The sequence below is a fragment of the Salmo salar genome, chromosome 01 (genome assembly GCF_965601325.2).
Source record: "Salmo salar chromosome 01, fSalSal1, whole genome shotgun sequence".
Lineage (NCBI taxonomy): Eukaryota > Metazoa > Chordata > Actinopteri > Salmoniformes > Salmonidae > Salmo > Salmo salar.
The window spans coordinates 177,761,830-177,779,169 of NC_138291.1; the positions used below are offsets into that span (position 1 = coordinate 177,761,830).

General features: G+C 41.6%; 1 protein-coding gene across 1 annotated transcript in view; it reads left to right on the forward strand.

Moving 5' to 3' along the window:
- Positions 1 to 17,340, forward strand: part of LOC106572043 (E3 ubiquitin-protein ligase rnf213-alpha) — a 78,575-nt gene that overhangs the window by 27,469 nt on the left and 33,766 nt on the right. Inside the window, exons 23-41 of the mRNA XM_045693885.2 lie at positions 135 to 352; positions 448 to 585; positions 1,489 to 1,647; positions 1,778 to 3,056; positions 3,550 to 3,731; positions 4,737 to 4,892; positions 4,999 to 8,574; positions 8,657 to 8,781; positions 8,869 to 8,970; positions 9,091 to 9,215; positions 9,340 to 9,462; positions 11,114 to 11,172; positions 11,287 to 11,440; positions 11,533 to 11,674; positions 11,842 to 12,039; positions 13,226 to 13,356; positions 13,466 to 13,623; positions 15,490 to 15,696; positions 17,081 to 17,268. Of these exons, the coding sequence (XP_045549841.1) occupies positions 135 to 352; positions 448 to 585; positions 1,489 to 1,647; positions 1,778 to 3,056; positions 3,550 to 3,731; positions 4,737 to 4,892; positions 4,999 to 8,574; positions 8,657 to 8,781; positions 8,869 to 8,970; positions 9,091 to 9,215; positions 9,340 to 9,462; positions 11,114 to 11,172; positions 11,287 to 11,440; positions 11,533 to 11,674; positions 11,842 to 12,039; positions 13,226 to 13,356; positions 13,466 to 13,623; positions 15,490 to 15,696; positions 17,081 to 17,268 (7,420 nt within the window). The remainder of the gene's footprint in view (positions 1 to 134; positions 353 to 447; positions 586 to 1,488; positions 1,648 to 1,777; positions 3,057 to 3,549; positions 3,732 to 4,736; positions 4,893 to 4,998; positions 8,575 to 8,656; positions 8,782 to 8,868; positions 8,971 to 9,090; positions 9,216 to 9,339; positions 9,463 to 11,113; positions 11,173 to 11,286; positions 11,441 to 11,532; positions 11,675 to 11,841; positions 12,040 to 13,225; positions 13,357 to 13,465; positions 13,624 to 15,489; positions 15,697 to 17,080; positions 17,269 to 17,340) is intronic.

Genomic DNA, 17,340 nt, shown 5'->3' on the forward strand with positions numbered 1-17,340 from the left:
TTGAATCAGCTGTTTAGTGCAAAAAACAAAACGTGCACCGCTTGAGGTCCCGAGGACTGAGTTTAGGAAACGCTGCTTTAATACTTAGAAAAATCTGTAAAATATATCTGCATTGATTTATATTTATTTTACAGATATCAATGAGCTGAAAGTGTTTGTTGACCTGGCCTCCATCTCTGCCGGGGAGAATGATCTTGATGTGGACCGTGTGGCCTGTTTCCACGATGCCGTTCATGGATACTCCCCATTGCTCTTCGAACTGAAGCAAGATTCCGGTTTTCAGACCGTTAAAGAGGTGATGAAGAAGCTCTGGAGAACATTGGATAATGATTGCAACCTCCCAAAAAAGCTGGTGAGATGAACATTTAACATAAAAACAACGACCGTTTTTAATAATCCATTTTAAATAAGCAGTCAAATGTCCGACACTTAATTCTCTGTTTGAAGCATGACACAGCACGACACTTGGAGTGGTTGAAAACTGTGAAGGATTTCCACGGGTCTGTGGAGCTGTCCTCCATCTCCTTAGCAACCGCCATCAACAAAAAGGGCGTCTACACCATCAGTGCACAGAACCAAAAGAAGGTAGACAGTATTACCATGTAATATACTGTATGGATAACATTTTCGTCAAGAAAAAAAAAATACAGATCTGCAATGTGATTTAGTTTCTATCTTAAACAATGTGCGTGAGATGGAGGCCATTGCATGATGCCATTTACCATGTGATGTATTAGGAACTACCTGCTATCTGACGGGCAAAACGTTGTACCCCCTATATGTTGTAGTACCACAAGGGGTTCTAGTCCTGTAAACTGTTTTTTTTTTGTGTAACTAAAATTTCACAGATAAGATGATATGCACAAATAAAATGCCCAACAGACCAATGAGCATACATCTGACTTTCCTGAAGCGTAAAGAAACCTCAATTTTAAGAATTTTGTGTGAAAGTAACACAGATACATTATTCTGTGTTCATTCTGAAACATTAAGGGAATATTATGTGCATTTTTTTTTTTTTTAATTAACATTGTTTAAACATCATAACAACTGGACAGATTTGGTGTTTTAAAGAAACCGGTCTTATGTAATGACCCACAGCCTAATTAATGTGTTCACAATCTACTTACATGTTTTGGGAATGTTTCGAGAACACAAAACATTTCAGTATTTAGTCAACATACCCCAAGTTGCACAGTTTTTTTGCGAAAATCAAATCAAAAACTTGACTTACCCATTTCCTCATGAGCAGAAAAACAGAGCCAATCACAAGCCTTCAAAATATATATACAGTGAGGGGGAAAAAGTATTTGATCCCCTGCTGATTTTGTACGTTTGCCAACTGACAAAGAAATGATCCGTCTATAATTTTAAATGGTAGGTTTATTTGAACAGTGAGAGACAGAATAACAACAACAAAAATCCAGAAAAACGCATGTCAAAAAAAAGTAAAATGTATCCCTCTGTGTTGCTTTATTCTCAATCAAGTTGAGTCTTGAGACTTCCCTGAAGTTACACATCTCTGAGGAACATGGTGAAGAACAGGAGATACGTACCTACTCACTGGAGGACCTGAGGGAGCTGCAGAACAAACTCATGCTCATGTCTGGTAAAGGGGACCAGTCTGAGGTGAACCGCTTTTCAGAGGTATATCTCTCCAGTATTTCAAAAAAACGTTTTCAGATACTACTTGTAATGTTGTTGTGCCCATATTTAACTAGAAGGAACATTTTGATATTTTCAGTTATAATTGAGCACTTTGTGTTCATTTTCTTAGGTTTTCGCCAGTGTCCAGAGATTGGCTGTGGCATTCATTGCCCTGTTTACAGCTGGGAACCCCCTGTTCCGAAACTGGAAAGCCAACATCAACTGTAATTCACTCAGTGAGGAGGCTGACATCATCATGGACTTCAACCTGGGCAGTGTTGTCAGTGTGATTACGGTGGAGGGCAACATCGTGAATCAGCTTCCTGAGCTGTGCAGGAAGCTGGAGAAGTGTCTGAAGTACTGGAATGACTTTATGGACAAACAGAGATCCCACCATTACTACCTGAACTACTACAATGCAGAGCAGATAGTCTACCTGTGCAGTAAGCTGACTCAGCAAAATGTGGCCGATTTTGAAGACCAAGTTCTCATGATGCTGTCGTTCGTCAAACCCAACTGCACAGCCTCTGATCTGAGGCAGTCCCTCCATGCACTGCAAAGTGAGATCCTCACCATACAATCAGAGCAAAATGAGGAAATTGAATTTCATACTTTTGTTGAAGTGTCAAGCAGCAGCAAGAGAAGTCCAGATTTTATGGTGAAGTTGATTGCTCTATCCGATAACTTGCCAAGTCTCATCGAACAAGAAATTGGCTCAGGAAAAGTGAATCTGATTTGGAATGCTTACATGAGAGACATGAAGAACTTTCTTCCAGACACTCTTGATGTCAGAAGCTTTGGAAGATTTTTAGAAATATTGGCCAACAAAAAGGAATATAAATATTTGCCCAAAAAATGGAATGAAAAACCAATTCAAAGGGATCTGCCCAAGGGCCTAGCTATTGGTAGCCCAAATCTTATTGTTTGCCCTCACGACGAGATCCTGGCATCTTGCATCTCCGTTTACATGAGTAGTGAACGTCAGCCATTGCCTACATATGATGAGGTGCTACTGTGTAACTCTACCACACCTTTTGAGCAAGTGGAGCTGTTCCTCAGGCGCTGTCTCACCCCAGGCTACAGAGGACAGAAGATTTACACCATGCTCTACGGGGATCAGCTGAGTTATGAAGTGAGCTCCAAAACGGAGAGGTTTTTCAAGAGTATCACAATGCAGTGCCGGAAAGACTACAGGCTTGTGATCATCTGCAGTTCGGATCGAGAGCACACCTACCTTCCCTCAGCCTTCAGCCAGTACAGGTTACACATGGTACCCCAGGAACCTCTGATCATGATTCAGCGTTACCTGAAAAGACACTATACAGTTCCAGCAGATCAGACCAGTGCTGCTGCTGTATTCAAAGACCGACAGTTTGTTGGAGTTGTGTCGTCCGAAAGAGCAGGAGTTGGTCAGTATATCTTGTAGACATTTCCGCTTGCAAATAGTACAATATGTAGATAATGTCTGCAGAAGTAAGTCATGTATTGAAGCGACTTTAACCCAACATCTAGCGACCTCATCAAGAGGTTTGGACGGTTAAGGTGTTGGCTTGGCAGTTGCTGGACCAGGGTTTAAGTCCCGGTTGGGGCTACCCCTGCCCCAGAATTTGTTACAGTTTAATTTTCTGAACATCATTTGACACTAATAAGTAATACAAAAACAATTATTTCACACACATCCCTTTACAGATGTTTATGATAAAGTAAGGAAGTAGTGCTAAGCTAGGTCAGATAGTTTTAAGCTGTTTTTCTTTAAAAACAACAAGGAAATTGAAACTGTCACTAAAATGCTACATGTAGCTCCTGAAGATGTGTGGTTGGCTAATTTGTCTTTATTTAAAACGCCTAACTATTCAGCTTGTTTGGTTCCTCTCAATAATAACATGTTGTTGACCCTTTCAGGTAAATCCCTTTATATCAAGAGGCTATTTGAAAAACTGAAGGACATCTTCATGAAGGCTACAGTGCTGAAATGCATTCGCTTGATCAAGCCGACGGTTGACGAAAATGTAATTCTTCAGTCTCTCCTCAACAACCCTGGGAAGAAAGAGCTGACCATCTTCCATTTTGATGTCACATCTACGGTAGTTATATTGGGGGGTATTTATTAAAGCTAGTTAGGTTTTCTCATGTAGGGGAAAAAAAATGTTTGTGCCTCTGAAATTGATTATTATAATGTTATTGATTAACATTATTTGATCATGTTTATTGCAGACAATAACCCTTATCCTAGTTATGGTCTTCTTTTGAAAAATAAGTTTACATGCACCATTAAAATCAACAACTGCCAATATTCCTGTTTAAATGATGAACCGAAGTAATAAATTCTGTAACCTAAATCCACAACAAATGAATCCCTGGTAGTGGTTCAACAGGCACCTGAGAATTTGCCTTGTATGCTTTAGGAAATTATTTTCTGCCGATTTCCCACAACAATCATTTGTGTGAATTGCCTGCTATCTTTTAGTTTTGAGCTATGATGTTTTCACATCAAACACTTATTTAATACAAACAGTGACTTGTAAAAGATGTTGAACTACAATAAATCTAACTTCCTGGAAAGACAAAAGCTGAGCAACTGATAGGTAAGAAGTTCTGATGACCCTCTGAACTGCTGTAACGTGTGCTGAGCAGCAAGGCAAACACACACAATTGATGACTTGTGTCATTCTCACAGTTACTGGTCCTAATGGCCATGGCTGGCGCTGAATAAGCTCTGTGTGAGGTCATGGATCAACTACCGAAACTGTGGATTATGATAGGAGGATTTGATAGGAATAGGTGTGACTCTCGCTCACACATAAAATCTTGATGCTTCATATATCCGATTCGAGTTAAAATCGTTTCGGACGTCAATGTCCTTCGTCTGATTGCAATAACATCCAAACTCGACACTGTGATCATAGGGCTTCACAACAATCATGATAGTTTGTCTACAAAAATAATCGGAGTGAAATCGTATTGTATACCCGGCATAAAACAACAGAAATTCTTGATATACTTGAATCTACTTTGAACTTAATTACATTTAGTCTTTTTTTGTAAATTCCTTTACCCTCCATAGTTTTTTTTAATGCAATGTTTAACAGGTACGTAAGGGTCTTGATGAATGTCTGTTTAAACTGCTGATCCTGGGCTATTTGATGGATTCTGAGGGAAGGATGTGGAAATGCAGCAACAAGCAGTTGTATGTGATTGAGATTCTACAGTCTACCGTAAACCAGCACAGAAATGAACCAACAATGGTATGCTTTTTAAAGACTATCAATGATAATTTGTTATCAGAGACTGTAATCAAGGTACATGTATTTCTTGATTTTCTTAATCACACTTCTCCTCTTCTCTTTACAGAAAGCACCTGTCAACTTTACCTTCCTGGATGTGTTCCCAAACGTCTTCTGCCGCCCACCCAATGAGATTCTAGAGCTGGAAATGAGGATACAACAGGATCCCTCCATTACGAAGCCTGAAGACCCACTTATGGATGACCAAGAGTTCAAGAGTGACGCTTACCAACGACCATACCAATATCTGACACGATCCCATAATCACATCAACTTGGACAGATTTATGTACAGTGGAGTTGAAGGGACCCATGTCAAATGTCTCCAGTTGCTCCTTCTGTACTGTGGAATTAAGGACCCCTCATGGGCGGAGTTGAGGAATTTTACATGGTTCCTAAACCTTCAGCTGCGAGACTGTGAGACGTCCGTCTTCTGTGACGCCTCTATCACCGGGGACACTCTTCAGGGATTCAAGAACTTTGTGGTGGAGTTCATGATTCTAATGGCCAAAGATTTCGCTACTCCATCACTCAGCATCTCTGACCAGAGCCCTGGGAAACAGCAGATAACCGGAATACAAGAAGAAGACTTGGCACCCTTCCGGATCAGAAAGAGATGGGAGTCAGAACCGCATCCCTACATCTTCTTCAATGATGACCACATGTCAATGACCTTCATTGGCTTTCACCTTCAGCCCAATAAAGAAAACTGGGTAGATGCCGTTGATCCATCCACAGGGAGTGTGATCAAAAGAAACATCATGACAAAAAAACTGTTTGATGGCCTGACGCTACAGAGAGTCCCTTTCAACATTGATTTTGATGAACTGTCGAGACAGGATAAAATTGAATGCATTTGCAATGTTATGGGAATCCGGCAGCATCTTGATCCTGATGAAACATATGAGCTTACAACTGACAATATATTGAAGATGCTGGCAATTCTCATGCGGTTCAGGTGCAGCATCCCTGTTGTAATCATGGGGGAGACAGGATGTGGGAAAACGAGGCTCATCAACTTCCTCTGTGAACTACAGAAGAGAGCGGTGACCACTCAGAATATGAAGCTAGTCAAAGTGCATGGAGGAACTAGCTCAGATATGATCTACACCAATGTCAGAGAGGCAGAAGCCATTGCTTATAACAACAAACAAAGCTATGGCTTTGATTCTGTTCTCTTCTTTGATGAAGCCAACACAACAGACGCACTCAGCAGTATTAAGGAGGTCATATGTGATCATACTGTAGAAGGAGAACCTTTGCAATCCCAATGTGGCTTGCAAATCATCGCTGCATGCAACCCTTACAGAAAACACACAGATGAGATGATTCACAGATTGGAGACAGCTGGCCTAGGATACAGAGTCCGAGCTGAAGAGACAGATGAAAAGTTGGGGTCCATCCCGCTCCGCCAGCTGGTGTACCGAGTCCAGGCCTTGCCCCCAAGCATGATCCCTCTGGTGTGGGACTTTGGACAGCTCAATGATCACACTGAAAATATGTACATCAAGAAAATTGTCAAGAGGGTGGTTCAGACCAACATGATCAATGTGACATATGCAAGTTGGATCACAAATGTCCTGTCGGCTTCACAGAGGTACATGCGGAAAAGGAAAGATGAATGTAGCTTTGTAAGTCTCAGAGATGTGGAGCGTTGCATGCAAGCTTTTGTCTGGTTTTACAAAAACCATAAGATGCTACTTGCTAATTTGTGGGAGTTTGAGAGAAATCAAATTGCAGAGAGCCGTAAACAAATCCGAAGAGATCCAGTCTTGTGGTCTCTGGTGATGGCAGTGGGCGTGTGTTACCACGCCTGCTTGGAAAACAAAGAAGAGTACAGACAAAATATCTGCAAGTATCTCACAGGAGTATACACCCCATTGAAGGTGATGCAGGAAATCTCACTCATGCAGGATCTTTTCCTGAGCGGAGTGCCGCTGGGGGAAACAATTGCACGAAACAATGCTCTGAAAGAGAACGTCTTCATGATTGTAATCTGCATTGAGCTAAGAATCCCTCTCTTCTTGGTAGGGAAACCCGGGAGTTCTAAATCTCTGTCTAAAACCTTGGTGGCAGACGCCATGCAGGGTCAAGCTGCACACTCTGACCTCTACAAAAGGCTGAAGCAGATTCACCTGGTGTCCTTCCAGTGCAGCCCTCACTCTACACCAGCGGGCATCATCAACACGTTCAAACAATGTGCTCGTTTCCAGGAGGGAAAGAACCTGAAGGAGTACATATCTGTGGTGGTGCTGGATGAAATTGGATTGGCTGAGGACTCTCCCAAAATGCCCCTGAAAACCCTCCATCCTCTGCTAGAAGAGGGTTGCATTGATGATGAGCCATTACCACACAAGAAGGTTGGATTCATTGCCATTTCCAACTGGGCTTTGGACCCCGCGAAGATGAACAGAGGGATCTTTGTTTCACGCGGTGACCCTGACGAGAAGGAGCTGATTGAGAGTGCAAAAGGCATATGCTCGTCTGACACAATGATTTTGGAGAAAGTCAGAGATTTCTTTCAACCCTTTGCCAGGGCTTTCCTGAACATCAGTCCAGAAAAAGGCAAAGGTTTCTTTGGTTTGCGTGACTACTACAGCTTAATCAAGATGCTTTTCGCAATTACCAAGGCCTCAGAGCAGATCCCTAGTGCAGAGAAAATTGTGGAGGCGGTACTGAGGAACTTCAGTGGAAGAGATGATGTGGACGCGGTCACAGTCTTCACCGAAACACTTAAGATCAATCCAAATCTGGAGAGGATCAGTGCCATTGAGCTTGTGAGACAAAACATCTCAGCTCAGGAGGAAGACTGCCGCTATTTGCTGCTACTGACCAAAAACTATGCAGCTTTACAGATCCTGCAGCAGACCTTTTTCTCAGAGAGCTGCCAGCCTGAGATTATCTTTGGGTCCAGCTTCCCCAAGGACCAAGAGTACACTCAGATCTGCCGCAACATCAACCGAATCAAGATCTGCATGGAAACCGGTCGAACCGTCGTGCTCTTGAACTTGCAGAACCTCTACGAAAGTCTCTACGATGCTCTCAACCAATACTACGTCTGCTTAGGAGGACAAAAGTACGTTGACCTGGGACTGGGGACCCATCGTGTCAAATGCAGAGTGCACAAAGACTTCAGGCTCATTGTCATTGAGGATAAAGAGGTGGTCTACAACCAGTTTCCAATCCCTCTTATCAACAGGCTTGAGAAACATTACCTGGATATCCATACTGTTCTTAGTAAAGAACAAAGGGAAATTGTTGAGGACTTGGAGAGATGGGTTGGGCAGTTTGTAGATCTTCAACAAAGCTCACCTACACCACAGACCTACAAGTACCAACCACCTGATGTTTTCATTGGCTTCCATGCGGACACGTGTGCCTCGGTGGTTCGTCAAGTGACAGAGAAACAGAGGGGAGACATGGACATCCCAGACCAACAAAGAAGAGTACTAGATGAGGCCAAACTCATCCTGGTGAACTGTGCCACTCCAGACTCTGTGGCTCGGCTGGACTGCACAGGGCTCTCTAAAGTGGAGATCGACCATCTGACCAGGTTCTACTATGAAGAGAGGAAGCACAGCTCTTTGGCTGACTTTGTCTGCCACACACAACAGGTTGAGCAGAGCCCTTCCTGCTTCATAGAGGTAATTAGTCGTAGTTGAATTTGTACAGTACATTCCACGTCTTATTTATCCACCCCTTAATTTTTTACCTTAACTTCCCCAGGTGACGACATTTTCCAGACTGTTGACAGAATCGGATATTGGACCGCTGAAGGAGGTGGTGCACAATGTAGAGCTCCTGTCACTACAGCAGTTTGACACAGAGCTCTCTTTCCGCAAGAAGATCAGGTTGACTTATTTTAAATGTTTTAGTCTGTAAATCATATATTTACTGTTGTTTATTTTCTCCAGTTAACATAGTTGTTTTCCCCCTAGGGAATTTCTGACACCTGGAGATGCATCTAGCAATAAACTACTCATTATTCAGTCAGATTTGGATGAAGCATCCCACAATGCAAGTGTCATTGCATCTGCAAAGTAAAGTCAATATAGTTTCATAAATATCTGCAAATAAATGAAAACTAGGGTCAATCTAATTTCATAAATATCTGTAAACTAAATGAGATACTATCTGAGAAAATGTTTCATTGTTTTCAGGTACTCTGCCATAAATGAAATCAACAAATCAAAACAAGAGGAGATTGAAGGCAAGGTGTTTGTCTACTTCATTACCAAACTGTTAAGATTGGACAGTGGCACTTCCTTTGTTGGATTTTGTGGAGGTGAGATGATCTTATCAATACAGATTTAAAGCCTGTTGTGATTAAAAAAAAAAAAAAAAAAGCAATTATAACATGGAATCAGAAAGTGTCAATAAAAAGCTATTGGGTCATTTTCTGCCAATAGGACCCTGGAGGTCCGTACACATTGATGACCTCAGAAGATCCAAAGATATTGTGTCGGATATCAGAGTTTTGCGGAACCTTGCCATCTGTCAACTGTTTGAGGAAAGGCAGGATCAGCCTCAAGGTAAAAAAAAACTTTGTGTAATTATGTAGATGACCGGCTATGAAAAGCCTTCTGACACTGACTACAGTTACACGCACACAATAATGAGATTATTGTGGATAGTCAGATTAATATAATTGTTTGTATAAAAACATTTACATGCTTTTCAAGAAGAAAGATTTCTTTAATAATCCTGTTTACATGGACACATCTGAAATCAGGCTACCTGATGACACACTGATAAATGCAGAAAATCGGGGCAATCAAAATAAAAGTTCTACCTCAGCGACTGTTATTTTTTGGGAAGCATATTTTATTCTGAGTTTTGATAGATAAAGTTTGTATATGAAAACTACTTTTAAGACATACATTTAGTTGTTCCGAAAACACACCACTCGCGCTATAGAGGGAGGCTCTCGGCTGGTGCTAGCCCATGCACAGATCAAATGCACCGCTGGAATGCAGATTTAAGGTGTTAATATGTCCTAATAGTTTTAAAGATTGCTCAGAAAACCAGGGCTTTTAATCAGCGTATGCTTACTTCGATTTTGACCTTACACCGATTTTAAGTTAAGCAGAGTAAGGTTGTTCACATGACTGTTGCATAATCTACCTACTGCCATAAACAGTTTAATATCAAATGATTGGTGTGCATGTAAACGTACTCATTGACTCCTGAGGTGATGACCTGTTGCACCCTCTATACCAGGGTCAGATAATAACCATGTAATAATAACAATAATATAATAATAATAACCATGTTATGCTGGTCATCGCTGATCGTCTTGAATGTGTTGAATAACGATAAGGCCTTAATGGCCACACATACTCTTTTTTTAATTCATTTTCTCCCCAATTTCGTGGAATCCAACTGTTAGTTTACAGTCTTGTCCCATCGCTGCAACTCCCGTACGGACTCGGGAGAGGCAAAGGTCGAGAGCCGTGCGTCCTTCCGAAACACAACCCAGCCAAGCCGCACTGCTTCTTGACACAATGGCCGCTTAACCCGGAAGCCAGCCACACCAATGTGTCGGAGGAAACACCGTACACCTGGCGACCGTGTCAGCGTACATTCCGCCCGGCCCGCCACGGGAGTCGCTAGTGCACGATGGGATAACAACATCCCTGCTGGCCAAACCCTCCCCTAACCCGGACGACGCTGTGCCAATTGTGTGCCGCCCCAAGGGTCTCCCGGCTGCGACAGAGCGTGGACTCGAATCAGGATCTCTAGCTAGCACAGCTAGCACTGCGATGCAGTGCGTTAGACCACAACTCCACTCGGGAGGCCCAAGGCCACATGTACTCTTAAATCTCCACCCAGCACAGCCAGACGAGGACTGCCCCCACCCACTAGGAGCCTGGTTCCTCTCTAGGTTTCTTCCTAGGTTCCTGCCTTCTAGGGAGTTTTTCCTAGCCACTGTGCTTCTGGCCTCCACATTGCTTGTTCTTTAGGGTTTTAGGCTGGGTATCTGTAAAGCACTTTGTGCTGTTGATGTAAAAAGGGCTTCATAAAATAGATGTGATTGTCTACTTTGCTCCGCATTTACATCAAAGTATAATTTCATGATCTCATCCCATGTCAGGAAGTACTAACTGAAATCTGTAAAACACTTCCCCTAAAAAAAAAAAAGTTTGACTTACAATTACAAAAACGTTCTTAACTTTTGGGCAGGTTTGGATGACATGTATACTGGGACAGATAAACATGACATGGAATTTGAAGGCCAAGCAGTGAGTAATATCCAAATTCATCTGCAATTTGATAGACTGATCATGCATAAACATATTTCGTTTTTTTGTTGTTGAGCATTTTCATTTTCCTTGGGCTCTCTCTACCTTCTGCAGGGCTGGAAGGATGTCCTGGACACTACACTGTTGCTGCGTAGCTGTGTGCAGAGCGCAGTGGGCATGCTCAGAGATCAGATGGAGGGTGGGTTCCGCAACACCAGGAGAGTGGAGATCTTGCTGACTCTCCTGACCGACGACGAAGAAAAACGAGGTAGTAGAGCTGAGCAACAGTTAGTCCGTTGTTTTTTTTTAGTAATGCTATCCGTTCACATTAATCCGACTGTTTTCTATTTCACGTTTAAGGAACAGCTGGATTTCTGAGAATTCTAAAGAGACGTCTCCACTCCTTACTGGAAACCCGGGAAAAAAACACCAACTTAACAAAAAACTGGGTCATTAGTGAGGCTTCCAACATTGATGCCTTGCATGAGGGAGGAACATTTAGGTGAGCGAGCACTATTCACCAATGAATTGAGAGACACAAACCTCATCCATATGCTTGTGTGAAAGATGTTTGAAATATTTACAGGGAAAATAATTTTCTAGACTTGAATAAACACAATGTAGCTGTTTACTCAGTACCCTACTAAGCAAGTTTTGTGCTTTTAACAGACAAACCCTATGGAAACGAGTTCAGGCAGTGGTCATTCCACTTTTGGCACAACTGGTCTCTGTCATTGACCGTGATGGTAATCTAGACCTCCTGCTGGACACCAACTCTGAAGAGCCAATAAAAAGATTGTGGTTAGACATCTTTGCGGACGATAAACTACTTGATGTTCCATTTCCCTATTCTAGTGTGGACAACAAGTAAGTGGCCTCAGTGACAAGGAGCATTGTCTTCTATATGGTCTTATTCATTGTGAAAATGTAACATTTTCTTTTTAATATATATATTTTTTTTTAATTGGACGACATATCAATCACGTACAGTATGTATGTTCTTCGTCTCGGCACCCAGAACCAAATCTTGTGGCGTGCCTGTCTCTGCTCAGCTACTTAGAAATGTTTATTTCGCTTATCCTACATCTTCTATAGAGTATATTGGCTATTGACATTCATTTACTCACCATGGCTGGTCTATAACCTAAATTAAAGGATAAGTTAGCTTTCTTTTCCTTTTATTTTTTTTACCAGGTGTCACTTAGTTTTGAGAAACTTACCCCATCAGCGATAGACTTACTCAGGCTTATTTTGCAGTTCGGGGGCAATGGATAAAACATGAACAAAGGCTCCAAAAACACAGAAATACGTCCTTTTTTTAGATCAAACATCAAAGCTCTCAGTATAGTGACGCAGGTCTTTTAAACGTTGTACATGTTAAATTGTGTCATTCCGAACTTTATCTGCAACGTTATATTCCATTTTGTTTCAGTGTTTGAGCCGTACACATGCCTTCTCGTTCCCATTGTGATGATGGTAATATGGAAAATGTTGAATTGGAATTTGATTTACTTTCTGAATTGAAATGGAATTGGAATCCCAACTCTCTGGAATGCATTAGCCTGGGTTCTATTCCTGCCATGTCTAAAACAGAATCAGACTGGCACCAAGGCTAGACGTCTCAGTGGCTTATTCTCAGGGTTGTTAATATCCAGAGTTGATTCCTGGATTTGGAAATCAATTCCAAGAGTTGATTCCAAAACAAAAGCGGTACAAAACACGTTCACACATGTATAATAATATGTATTTGTTATTTATAAGGAAAGCAATTTTGGAATGGAAAATATACATTTTCTACCTGAACCCATGTGTCATTATCAAAATTGTACAAAACCAACAAAAAATAATAATACTCGCAAAACATGAAATTTGATGGAAAGTACAATTTTTAAAGTGGCAGGAATCGATTCTTGAAAAATAATAGATTCCTCTATTCTGATTCCCACTACTGTTAGGAATTGGGAATCGACTATGTTTTGTAAATGACTCCCCTGCCTTACATTTTTTGTTGTTGTTGTTAATTCCATTGTAAATCAACCTGCCCTTGTCCCAGTTCTACGTCTAAGACCTTCCTGGTCCAGAATAACATCCCAATAGACAAGAATATCAGCTGCATCATGCCCTTCAGCTGGAGGATCAGGGACTACCTGGATGAACTCTGGATTTATGCTCTGCAACATGAAGGTAGTATCTTATCAGAACACATCTGTACGGGGGGGGGGGGGGGTTGTCATAGTGTAACCTATGCATTGCACTGTTGCAATTTAATTTTTGTTTCTCTATTGTTTGACAGGCCAAACTCAGAGGCAGTTGGAAAAGTTTTTTGGGAAGACTCCTCTGGGCCGCTACATTGCAATAGCGGACAATGAGATGCAGACAGAGCTTTTCCACAGATACCTGCAGGATTTCATTACCATGACCATGAATGTGACTTGTGAAGAGGACCTACAGGTTGGATTTCTCTTTGCACTTTCGCCATGATTCAGTGTTTCCCCTATGATATTTTTCAGCAGCGGTGGCAAAGTTAGCATAGAGGGAGGGGGTGGGACATTTTACAGTTTCTGCAATTCTACCAATTTTGTCATGGCTTATGCTGTGTTCTTATGCTATTTAAGTGACTCAAAAAAGTATAACAAAATGAATGGGGGCCCCATGTATCTACTCATTAAAGGGTTTTTCTTTATTTTTACTATTTTCTACATTGTAGAATAATAGTGAAGACATTAAAACTATGAAATAACACATATGGAATCATGTGTGTTGGAAAAGCATTCCAGGTGAAGCTGGTTGAGAGAATGCCAAGCGTGTGCAAAGCTGTCAAGGCAAAGGGGGGCTACTTTGAAGAATCTCAAATATAAAACATATTTTGATTTGTTGAACACTTTTTTTTGGTTACTTGAAGGAGTTCCCACATATGCTGAGCACTTGTTGGCTGCTTTTCCTCAATTTGGTGGTTGTGATTGTGGAGTATTTGGTGTTGTGATTGTGGAGGTCAGGTCATCTGATGCAGCACTCCGTCACTCTCCTGGGTCAAATAGCACTTACACAGCCTGGAGGTGTGTTTTGGGTCATTGTCCTGTTGAAAAACAAATAATAGTCCCACTAAGCACAAACCAGATGGGATTGCGTATCACTGCAGAATGCTGTGGTAGCCATGCTGGTTAAGTGTGCCTTGAATTCTAAATAAATCACAGACAGTGTCACCAGCGAAGCACCATCACACCTCCTCCTCCATGCTTCACGGTGGGAACAACACATACTGAGATCATCCATTCACCTGCTATGCATCTCACAAAGACACATCGGTTGGAACCAAAAATCTCAAATTTAGACTGGTCTAATGTCCATTGCTCGTGTTTCTTGGCCCAAGCAAGTATCTTCTTATTATTGGTGTCCTTTAGTAGTGGTTTCTTTGCAGCAATTTGACCATGACGGCCTGATTCACACAGTCTCCTCTGAACAGTTGATGTTGAGATGTCTGTTACTTGAACTCTGAAGCATTTATTTGTGCTGCAATCTGAGGCTGGTAACTCTAATGAACTTATCCTCTGCAGCAGAGGTAACTCTGGGTCTTCCTTTCCTGTGCCGGTCCTCATGAGAACCAGTTTCATTATGGCTCTTGATGGTTTTTGCGGCTGCACTTGAAGTTATTGACCTTCATGTCTTAAAGTAATGATGGACTGTCATTTCTCTTTGCTCATTTAAGCTGTTCTTGCCATAATATGGACTTGGTATTTTACCAAATAGGGGCTATCTTCTGTATTCCACCTCTACCTTGTCACAACACAACTGATTGGCTCAAACGCATTAAGAAATTCCACAAATGAACTTTTAACAAGGCACACCTGTTAGTTGAATTGCATTCCGAGGGACTACCTCATGAAGCTGGTTGAGAGAATGCCAAGAGTGTGCAAAGCTGTCATCAAGGCAAAGGGTAGCTACGTTGAAGAATCTCAAATATAAAATATATTTTGATTTGTTTACCACTGTTTTGGTTACTACATGATTCCATATATATTATTTCATAGTTTTGATGTCTTCTCTATTATTCTACAATGTAGAAAATAGTAAAAAATAAAGAAAAACACTGGAATGAGTAGGTGTGTCCAAACTTTTGACTGGTACTGTATATCTATAATTTTTTTTAGAGTGGAGGCCATGATTTAGCAGTTAAATTAATATAGGGAAACCACTGATGCTTTTTCCAAAGTTCATTCCAGGTTGTCAGAGGGATGTGTAATAACTTGAGGTGTGTGTGTGTGTGTGTGTGTGTGTGTGTGTGTGTGTGTGTGTGTGTGTGTGCACGCAACAATGTAGCTCCTTTGTGGCGCCTTGACCTGTTGTGTGAACGAGCTGCGACTAAGTCATGATGCTGTGTGTACGGAGGTGGCCTCTCTGCCCTGGGTCCATGCTGCCTACAACCAGTTTAAGAACCGCCTACAGAACTTGTCCAGAATGATCAGCATCCCCCGAGTGGGTCAGGGCCTCCTGGTGAACACACACATCAGAGAGGGGATGGAGCTGGTGAGTGTATATACTAGGGTATACATCCTCATGTAAAAACAAAAAGGAAAAATTGATATCAATACAAGTACGGTTAAAGTAAGAAGAGAAAAAAAGCCAACTCTTAGTGTTAACGGTCACTGTTTGATTAAAGGGCGTCAATAGTTGCTCAAATAATGAACATGACGCTGTGAGTTCATACACATATATCTGAAGGGTGTTTTTCAGCATTATCCTCTATCCCTCGCTATATCTAAAGGGTGTTTGGGCAGCATTATCCTCTATCCCTCGCTATATCTAAAGGGTGTTTGGGGAGCATTATCCTCTATCCCTCGCTATATCTAAAGGGTGTTTGGGCAGCATTATCCTCTATCCCTCGCTATATCTAAAGGGTGTTTGGGCAGCATTATCCTCTATCCCTCGCTATAACTAAAGGGTGTTTTTGCATTATCCTGTATTCCTCAATATATCTAAAGGGTGTTTGGGCAGCATTATCCTGTATACCTCACTATATCTAAAGGGTGTTTTTCAGCATTATCCTCTATCCCTCGCTATATCTAAAGGGTGTTTTTTCAGCATTATCCTCTATCCCTCGCTATATCTAAAGGGTGTTTGGGCAGCATTATCCTCTATCCCTCGCTATATCTAAAGGGTGTTTTTGCATTATCCTGTATTCCTCAATATATCTAAAGGGTGTTTGGGCAGCATTATCCTGTATACCTCACTATATCTAAAGGGTGTTTTCAGCATTATTCTCTATCCCTCACTATATCTAAAGGGTGTTTTCAGCATTATCCTCTATCCCTCACTATATCTAAAGGGTGTTTTGGCAGCATTATCCTGTATTCCTCACTATATCTAAAGGGTGTTTTGTCAACATTATCCTGTATTCCTCACTATATCTAAAGGGTGTTTTGTTTCAGCATTATCCTGTATTCCTCACTATATCTAAAGGGTGTTTTGGCAGCATTATCCTGTATTCCTCACTATATCTAAAGAGTGTTTTGTTTCAGCATTATCCTGTATTCCTCACTATATCTAAAGGGTGTTTTGGCAGCATTATCCTGTATTCCTTACTATATCTAAAGGGTGTTTTGGCAGCATTATCCTGTATTCCTCACTATATGTAAAGGGTGTTTTGACAACATTATCCTGTATTCCTCGCTATATCTAAAGGGTGTTTTGTTTCAGCATTATCCTCTATCCCTCACTATATCTAAAGGGTGTTTTGTTTCAGCATTATCCTCTATTCCTCACTATATCTAAAGGGTGTTTTGTTTCAGCATTATCCTCTATCCCTCACTATATCTAAAGGGTGTTTTGTTTCAGCATTATCCTCTATTCCTCACTATATCTAAAGGGTGTTTTGTTTCAGCATTATCCTCTATCCCTCACTGCTCACCAGGTCCTGGATGTGTATGCGGCCTTGGCCTGTGTGGAACACCTGGAGCCCCAGGCTCTGGACACAGATGCCCAGCGGCTACACTGGCTCAGGCAGGTCAAGAGACTCCAGGTGCCCATAGAGCTGGTCTGCTCTGAGGAGAGTCGTAGACACTATGGGGAGAGAAGCAAGGCCATGGTCTGCAGAGTCCAGTGAGTTCAACGGGATTACAATAGATTTAATAATTGTCCATCCGAAGATGTAAATTTAGGCATCCTTAGGCA